Here is a 9,923-nt window from a genome sequence, read left to right as displayed (position 1 = left end):
ATTCATTCTAAATCCTGAACACTTTCAGTCGCATATGTAGCTCATGCAGTATGAGGTATGGATGTATGTATGTACCAGTATGTTGCTACGCTATACTATTTGTGGCTCACTAAGTAAAAATGTTTATAGACAGATATTAAAAGTAAAATTATAAGGCTCAACTGATATAATTCTGCATATAAATATATGGGATCTCTGATTTCAGTCAGTCAATAAAACTCACAGTAAAACTCATAGTGCAGAGCCTATGTTTGGAATTTCTGTCCTTCTGTGAAAATAGTATAATACTGGAAAACAATTTTGTTTCATGGGTCGGACTTGAGGTACCACTCAAGGATGAACAAGATTGACTCGAGTCAGCTGCTAATTCCCTCACATTTCTTATTTTCAGAAAAGACTGAACGACACGTAGGAGTAGTGCAGCATTGTGAGAATACGATTGCAACAGAAAAGCTCCCCATGCAAAAGCCTGCATACATTTGTAGCTCATGCATTTTTAGATAAGCACGATGTGTGTACTGTATTTAAATGTGATTAGTTACTATCATGCTGCCAGAGCCACTGCACCATTTGGTCTCTAATGGTCTCTAATCCCATGAGGCACCCACAAGTATAAGCATTTTTCCAGTCGAAATGCACTTGTACCATTTCCTCCTAAACCATTAAGAGTCTTTTGGAGGATGTTGGGGTGGTGGGGTGGAGGGAGATTTAAAGTCAGTGCTGCATAAATGTTTCACGAAGCTCATGCCTTATTTCCCTAAATCATTCACAGGTCATTTGGGTATCCATTAACTATTAATGTTGCAATATAGTGTCTGGTTATTGTGCATTGCACGGGCCCACACATCACTGTTTGTATATATTATCTGGAACAAATAAGCTTTAACAATAGATCCATGGATAGCATGTACATGCGGTGCCTTAGAAGAGAAACATGAGCTAATTCAATCAAACCCTCTGCCAATAGTTAATGACGGCATTCGTCTAGAAGCAAAAATTAAGTACTTAAACATCCATATGTGTGCGCATGGAGTTTTGTAGCCTACTTGTTCGTTAAAGTAGAGGAAGAAGTTCATTAGGAACCATAATCACATTGAGGTCTTGAGGTATATTTTACATGGACAAATTCATCCCAGACAAATTCATCCCCATGTGTGCGCCACTCGTCAGAGTTGAAAGCATTACAGTAAATGTCCATATTCAATCGCTCTTTTTAAACTTGTTCCTGCCAGAGACATTGAAAATCAATAGGGACATGACCAGAAGGGGTTACAGTTAACTCATAAAGCATTTAGGAAGCAGATCTGCAATACAGACTTCATTTTATTCTGGAATGTATAAAAAGGGTTGGTCACTACCATTTGTTACAAGGACTTATTAATTTTTAGGCTAGCCCTGTCATCGGGAGACGTATGTTTTTTTCCTGCAATATTTTCCTCCCACTCCCTCACTGCTGACTGATGAGATCTCAGGAGGGAAGGTTAAGGCAGCTGCAGTTATGAATTCTGTCAAAGCACCTGGAATAATTGGAAAACAGGTCACATCGGTCAAATAAACCTTCATTATACCCCAATGACTACTTCAGGCTAACCAACAGGGAATGGCCCCTCCACACCTCTTTCTGTCTCAGAGCAATCTGCGATACATAAAGAAGGTCTTTCGGCCAAATCACCTGTTCACAGCACTCATAGTTATTACCTTTAGCAGAATGTATGGCAATTCCAAATGTTTCATCTTCCCTCTTAAAATGCTGCACTCCCATCTATCCCACTTGAAAGCTACAGTACAGTATAGTAAGGGCGGCCTGTAGCGTAGTGGTCAGGGTAAATGACTGGGACACGTAAGGTTGGTGGTTCTAATCCCGGTGTAGCCACAATAAGATCCGCACACAGTTGGGCCCTTGAGCAAGGCCCTTAACCCTGCATTGCTCCAGGGGAGGACTGTCTCCTGCTTAGTCTAATCAACTGTACATTGCTCTGGATAAGAGCGTCTGCCAAAACCCAATAATGTAATGTAATAATGTACATAATTTACTTCCATGCGCACTGTCAGTGTTGATGTACTGGTAGTGTTCATTCCTTTTATGTTCAAATTAAGCCTTACATTTCCGGATCTTTGATCACTGAGATATTATAAAATACTTTTACTTATTTACTTGTTTCAATCATCATGGAATGCACCAATGTTTTAGTTTACATAGAGCTGTTACAGAATGCAGACATCACACATTGTTTAAACATTAATTGGTGAATTGTGGTGAAAATAGTACTTCCAGCTGTTTCCTGTTTTCAGCCTCTCCCCTAAGCTATTTTAGGATCTCCCACTGAGATTGTCCTTGGCTCAAGGACAATATAAACTGAAGGAGCAGTTTAATTTCAGGGTCTAAATTTTAAAACAATGGGGCGTACAAAGATGCTTTCATACAGGGTCATAATAGAATTCCTCATTCCTCATATTCAAATAACCATAGTGTAGATTAAATATATCCAACTGCATGGAGACCAGTCATATATCATGTCACAGGTAAATGCAATAGAACCTTAACTAGAAATATAATAGATTTTGCCCATAACTGCAGGCATTTAACAGAGCTGAACACCTGGATATCATCAAGTCCAGCAAAGTCTATTAACGGATTGCAATATTAACATAATTATCTTCTAACAGTAAATAAAGGAATGTGAAATTTTAATGTAATATGCTGCAGAATTTGAGCAATAGTAAATGCTTTCCACGTGCTATTTAAATATGGTCCTATCTTTTTCGAGAGGAAGGATGCACTTGGATGGAGACATGCCACCCTGTTGTCTGACTTCCAGTGGAGCGCACTGAATGTTAACAGATCAGTGAGTGTGGCTCCACCAATAAGGAACTCAACACAAATAATGGATTTGAAGGCGAAAACCAGAGAGAGAGAGAGTGACAGGAGTGTCACCTTCCTCTCATCTCAGAGGCACCATTGGTGGGGATATAGCAGCTTGCCTTATCAGCACAGTTAGACAAACAGCTGTTGGAGACAGTGATGAAGCATGAGCCATTCTCCCACGTGAAGTGCTGTGGTACGCCACACACAGATTACAGTCTGTCCCCATAAATCACACCTCACACTTCACACTTCTACTGCTCTGCTTTCCAAAAACCTGGCCCAAAAATGAGCCATATTAAAGTTCAATTGAGCTAGTGCATCTCTGTAATGCAGTCGATTTTAGAATTTCCCTACCATTTATCGTTTTTTTCATGCTCACTGGTTCTTCAGAGAATTCACAGATGTGAGTGAAATCACATTTATAGTAATACTATGATGAATACTAGAAGAAATCTTGTGAAATACACAAGAGGCTAATTTGTAAACATTTTCTTCAGAGAACATCTGATTAAGAATGCACACACACCCCCTCCCCCACACACACACAGACACACATACTGACACACACATGCACAGACAGGCACGCACACACTCCATGATAAATTAATATTTACTGTAACCAGTCATGCATGATTGCATGATTTACATAATGTGAAGCTGTAGCCTCAGAAATGGTACCAGTTTCCTACCTGCTCAGAACCAACTGTCCTGTTCTCATTTCTCTCCACGTACCCGAGGCTTACGAGTGTAAGCAGAACATGTACCGGGTGAGGTGACAGATGTGTGGAAAGACTCGCTGGCAAGGGCACGCAGATGGCTCAGTGAAGGTGTGAATCAATGCCGAGTCATAATTACACTGCATCTCTTGTGAATGGCCACAAACAAATAAGCACTATTTGTCTTTGCAGGTATAATCCAGAACCATTCGTTTTAATCAGGCACAGCTGCACTTTGCTGGAAGTGTACATGTTGTCCAGTCATTGCTAGGCGTGCTCCAGAGACAGTCAAAATGTCAGGTGGAGCCTTCCTTCTGAACTCTGCTTCCCTGTCAACCTCAACATCGCTCCCCTTTGAGAAGAAACAGGCAATCAATTAGCTTGCATATTGTTTCTGAATGGTACTGCCAGCCCAGCATATTGATCCCTGAAAACTACGCACACGCAGAATTCCCCATTGAACCTCTTATTCTGTCATGCACATCTCCATTTGAGTTTGACATATTGATTTTGAATATTTAATGTACAGTACATGCATATATTGTATGAATAATTTAACTTATGGACTGTAATGCATATATTCGTAATCTCATGACAGTTTTGACAAATTAAGATCAACATGATGAGGCCAGTGAACCAGTGCCAGTCTAGGTTGTCCATATAAAGAGCAAGTCAATGACATGTAAAACTTAACACTGGAAACAATGGCTAAAACACCCAAGAAATAAAATGTTAGACATGAACACTGAATACATTACAATTGTGATTTTTTCACATGTATGAATTTAACTATGTACATATATACATACATCAACATCCAGCAGTCATCCAGCAGTCAGTCATCATGAGTAAATTATCAAAGTAAATTATCAAAGATAATTTACTCATGATTGTTAAGTATGAAGCATTACAGTAAATTGTCAATTCTACAGCATAATGTAAATTCAATTTACAAAATCAATAACTCATTACGATGCGTTCCCTTATAGAGATGTTTTCGTTTTACCAGTTGTGGTAAAATTACAAGTGTCTATAGAAATTTAACAAAAAGGCAAGCAGGTTGTAGACCGATGTCTGTGCAGAACGTCGAGAGACGGTGTGCTGCACGACAGCAATCTGTTATGAGCATGTTGAGTGAAGAGGGGACTACTGCACCACAGCAGCACTGATTACAATGATAGGCTAGAGTCCTGTCTGATCAGACATGCCCCTGGAGCCCCTCCTGCCCGAGAGTGTTTGGAGAGACATCTGCTGGCTGGTGGTGGTTGGAGTCTCACACACAGTACTGTGAGGGCACCAGTCAGAGAAGTGCTCCTCTGTCACCTGACTGATGGTTTCCCCAGGCACCCCAGCCTCCGGCCCTTTGAAGGACAGCATATTGGGCAGGGGCGTGGAGGTAGTCTGCTCGTCTGTGAAGGATGAGCTGAAGAAGGAGATGATCCTCTGGTGGTACCTGCTTTTGATGACCTTGGCCGAGCGGTACAAGTCTCCAATGAAGCAGTAGCAGATGGGGTTCAGGCTGGAGTTGGTCAGGCCCAGCCATTGGGCGAAGGGCCGCAGCTTCAAGATCCAGGGCGGGGGCCGCTGCTCGCGGTCGATCAAGATGTCGGCCACGTAGAGGGGCAGCCAGGAGATGGCGAACAGCAGCACCAGGGCCACCACCATCTTGGCGATGTTCTTGCGGGTCTTTAGTCGCGAGGAGTGGACGGCCCGGCTGCGGGAGTCGAGCTCAGAGAAGTGCCGGGAAGTGCTCCACAGCTTCCGTCCTGTCAGGAAGCTGATGATCAGGTTGAAGGTGACCGGGAGACAGTAGAGGGTGACAAACAGCAGGACGTTGTAGACCTGCTTTAGCCTCTCGTAAGGCCATTTCTCCTGGCACACGTGGAAGACGAAGGGGAGGTCCTCAATGGGCCGGAACTCGACCCGCTCGTTCATGAAGATCAGGGGCATACAGATGGCAGAGGACAGCACCCACACCACCACGATAGTCCAGAAGATCTTCCTCCAGGTGAAGAAGGACCGGGCGGTGAGGGGGCTGTGAACACTGTAGTAGCGGTTGACGCTGATGACGGTCAGGCTGAGGACGCTGGCCGACACGGACACGGCCTGGGTGAAGGGCACCGCCCTGCACAGGAAGTCCCCGTACACCCAGGCCGTGTAGATCGTGGTTCCCAGGGTGATGGGCATGCAGACGCACACCACCATCAGGTCGCACACGGCCAGGTTGATTAGCAGGCTGCGGGTGGTGCTCACCCCTGCCAGGCGTTTGCTCCGCTTGCTGGTCAGCACCCTGATGGACATGATGTTCCCGATGAATCCCACCATGAAGGAGAGGGCATACATGACCGTGAGAGCGATGGTGGTGGGCTCGCGGATGGTCAGCAGGAACAGCCTCTCCCACTCAGCGCTGTCCTGCGAGTCACCCGTCTTCCCCGCGCCACCCATTGATCCGTTCTCATACGGCAGCAAGCGAGGAAAACGCAGCCCTGCTTTATGCTGCTCTGCGGAGAGATTCATTTCCCAGTATCTGCGTATGCCTGAGAGCGCCGATTCCCTTGCATGTGTTTCTGCGTGCACAGTATGTCTGAGTGTTTGACAACACTAGGCCCATAGCGTGTGATTCATGCCACCCCGCTTGGACAGAAACATTCAGGTGCAGGGGATGTTTATTCTTCATCTCCCAAAAGGGCGTCTTGACAAAAACTCAAGCCATGTCAGTCTGCAGGATATGTCACCTTGGCTACAAAAGAAAGGCAATGTTTAGCCTTGTTATTTAAAAGTCAACAGACCAAGCAACATAACTATGAAATGCTTTTAACACATACTTGATTTACGTTTTTCAGCCTACTACAGCATATAATTGTTTTATTCTTGTGTAAATATATTCCAAGAATTAAAATTCTTGACTAGTAAAGTTGTTTTCATGTTGCTCAAACACAATTTCTGTGTTTTTAAGTTAATTAATATTCCAACCGATTCAACCTATGCAGTTTAAGGCAATAAGATCATACTCTAGCATATAATTCAATTGAATGCCCAACAATGAATATAACCTGCCCAGATACTTTCTAAAGCATGCATGTCACTAAAAGATTGCATATATGCCATGTTCATAAGACCTAGAATATTATAAAATATGTACAGTATTACAATTTTCTTTTTTATATTTAGAATTATGTTGAATTTTTATATACATAATGGCTTGATTTAATATCAATACATGCCTACGTTTAAAATGGTCGAGCAACCTATCACTCATGCCATTTCTTCATGAAAATTACAAATTAGAAATTTAGTTAGAAATGCGTTTTTACGTTTTTATTTTTAACCACCATAATTAACTACTGCTCATATGTAGCAAATGGAAGGCTTACCTTAGTGAAAGTCACTGTGGTTTTCAATTAAAACAATCCACGGAAATGAAAACAAAAGTTACGTCCGAAAAGCTCGTTAAATTCTCAACTTCTTCTAAAGATGAAATCCTGTAAGTGTCAGCATCACCTGTAAATCCAGTTTAGTCGATGTCGGTTACCTGCTCGCGTGGCGTCTCAGAGACGAATGAGCATCTTTCTTTCTGTAGGCGCTGCCTATGTGCTTGTTGCCTAATGCGGGAGGCACAGATGAAAGCCACTGTACCAAGGCACTTTCGTGATTGTAAAAGCGGCTTCTGCCATTTCTTCCCAATGCATGCAATTCGCATATTCTCACACGAGTTACACATTCCACCACAACGAGTTCTTAGTTGTCAGCTGGAAGTTGGAAAAATATTGATAAACCATATAAGCAAGTTTTAACGGATGTTCATTTCAAACTTAGTGCCACAGCATTACTGGGCTAACTGTTTCTATGGCAATATAAATACAATAACCCAATCATCAGCAAGAATTGTATAAAATAGTAAAGCATCTATTAAATCAACATAACTCAGCATGAAGTATACAGCGGCTGCAACATTTAGCCATTATGGAAAAAATACACCCCGGGGCGAGCGTGGTGCTGCTGGAAAAGAATGTCTACACAAACAATGTAATAAAGATTTCAACTCTTTATTACAAGCTACTTAAGACAAATAACGCTTTTCACCATCAGATAGCTCACCAGTTTACCAATACATACAGCAAATGTCAAACATTCATCTCTGTTATTTCCCTACTGAATTACTTTTTCATTCAGACTGACTGTGAATGTCATTGCCTTGCCTGACGGTTTTGTCAAGCCATGTTAAGAAACCAGCCAGGTTTGTTCATTTGCGAGTGGAAGTCCCAGGCCAATAACTAAGTTTTGCTTCCCTCTTACATCTACACATATATACGGTCATATTTTACTGTTATGCAACACTGAATTAGATTTTTTGATAAAGAGAAGTCCCTAATTCTATGCATAGAGTGATTGACAAAGAGCAATCTGATTATCTATGTTCTCAAATGTTACTGATATAGCAAGCTCAGTGATCCCTCTTCAGACCTATGTGAGAAGATCTTTAAAAATTGTGCTAGTGATGTATTATGTAAGTGCATTAAGCGATTAATTTAGTATATCATGAAATAAATGAAATGAGCTATAAAATAATTATTCAGAAGCTTGCTGAACATTCATATAATAACCATGTTCTGTCATTAATAATCTAGAGAAAAAAAAAAAGTGAAAATTATTTGGTATTAATGTGAATACCTTAGTGAAATGTGAAATTGCTGTTTTACAGCCCGATAACTCCACATGTTTTAAGTATTTTAGAGTATAGATCAAAGCAACAATTGTATACATAAATTAGATGTATACATTATTTTGTAGGATACAAGTAAAACCAATCATTATGCAACGTATTAAAAGGTAAAAGGGAATTGACTTTGTGAATGGTAGGTTCAGCAATACAATACACTCTCAGAAATAATGGAAATGAATGAAATATTCAGAAATATTCGATGGAACCCCTTGATTCCATCGAATAATCCAATCCAGTTCAACCCTGTTTCATCATCATCGCTCGCCCTTGGGCGAGAGTCCAAGCACAACTTTCCTCCAGCAGTCACAGTCGGCCATCTTTGTTGACAAGTCGTCCCAGTCAATGCCAGTATCACGGCAGATAATGGCAGTGTAGCTCAACCTCATGCTTTTTGAAAGTTTCCATTGTGGAATGTCTGATATGATTTCATCTTTTTCCTGATTGCAGTGGCCAGCAAGTCGTGTTTGTCTTTTAATGAGGCGCTGCCTCAGGGAGTGAGGCCCTGCTCTACGTGAGTCCCTGCCTGTTAGCACCAGAAAAGGGCCCTCTCAGGGATACGAGAGAAGCAAGGTGGTGAGAGGCTGGCCTATTCTATTCTAGACTGAGTGAGGGGACACGCACCCTCTACCTCCTCAGTGTAGAGGAGTAAACCTTAAAAAGCAATTCTGCTATTTTGGGTAGCAGTAGTTTGCTGGCTGTCAAGAAACCGATCTTGTGGAATAGAAACACTCGTGGCCCACATGGCACACGCATACGTGGCATATGTAACATAATCGCAAACAAAAAAAGTACTTTTTGGTCAAAACAAGTTGAGTATAGAGTTGATCTCATTGATAAACCAGCTGCTTCAAAACCTAGCTTGAGCTGTTTTTTTCAGCAGGGAGGGTTCTTTGCTGTACAAAATGGTTCTTTGTCTGAGAGCTTTCACACTTCACACCTATGATACTGAATCCCACAAATAATTGAAAGGGGTTCCCTTTTTTTCTGAGAGTGTACAAGACATTACCGTACAGTACATATTCAGAATGGGGTTGGTACTAAGAGCTTGATACCTGTAAAATAAGCTTATTATGAAAGGCATGGAGAACAAGCAGCAGCATCTATTCTTTTTCATTAATGCCAAGAAATAATCGTTTCAGGTAAGAAATTAAGTGGTAACTCATTCTAGGGAGCTCATTTCCCAAGCTTTTGTGCTGTCTCAATGGGACGGCGGTGGCTAACTCTGCTTGCCAGTCTCCCTGCTTGAGTCATCAGGCCACTGCAGCAGGTCAGTACAAGATGCAGCTGCTCATCTATTACCAGCCAAAATGTCATGTTTCCTCATCTCCTTCCACTGATTAGCACTTGTGCCTGGAATAAAATTACAAATGTATACAAATATCATCAGAATGTACCATTTCACTTAGCACATCTGACATTTAAAGCTAATTAGAGCCATCACAAATGCCTTGAAAGATTTTCTACTCTTATTATGTTATTTAATTAATACATTAAAAGTTTTCTAAAGATGAAAACACAAACTGTGATTGCCCAGCTGGTGATATATGTTTTACTGTAATGCAGTCAGTAAATAGAGACCATTTCATCAACTGTATCAGTGCCTGTTGTATGCCTCCTC

At 41.6% G+C, this 9,923-nt stretch overlaps 1 protein-coding gene across 1 annotated transcript; it reads right to left on the bottom strand.

The window, feature by feature from the left end:
* Positions 1-4,271: 4,271 nt before the first annotated feature.
* Positions 4,272-6,099, bottom strand: zmp:0000001069 (QRFP-like peptide receptor). Its single transcript, XM_061230470.1, has one exon. It carries the CDS (start codon positions 6,097-6,099, stop codon positions 4,765-4,767), a length of 1,335 nt encoding a protein of 444 aa, XP_061086454.1. The 3' UTR covers positions 4,272-4,764.
* Between the last annotated feature and the right edge of the window lie 3,824 nt (positions 6,100-9,923).

Source organism: Conger conger, chromosome 2 (genome assembly GCF_963514075.1).
Source record: "Conger conger chromosome 2, fConCon1.1, whole genome shotgun sequence".
In the NCBI taxonomy this organism is placed as follows: Eukaryota; Metazoa; Chordata; class Actinopteri; order Anguilliformes; family Congridae; genus Conger; species Conger conger.
This window is presented reverse-complemented; position numbering and strand designations above follow the sequence as displayed.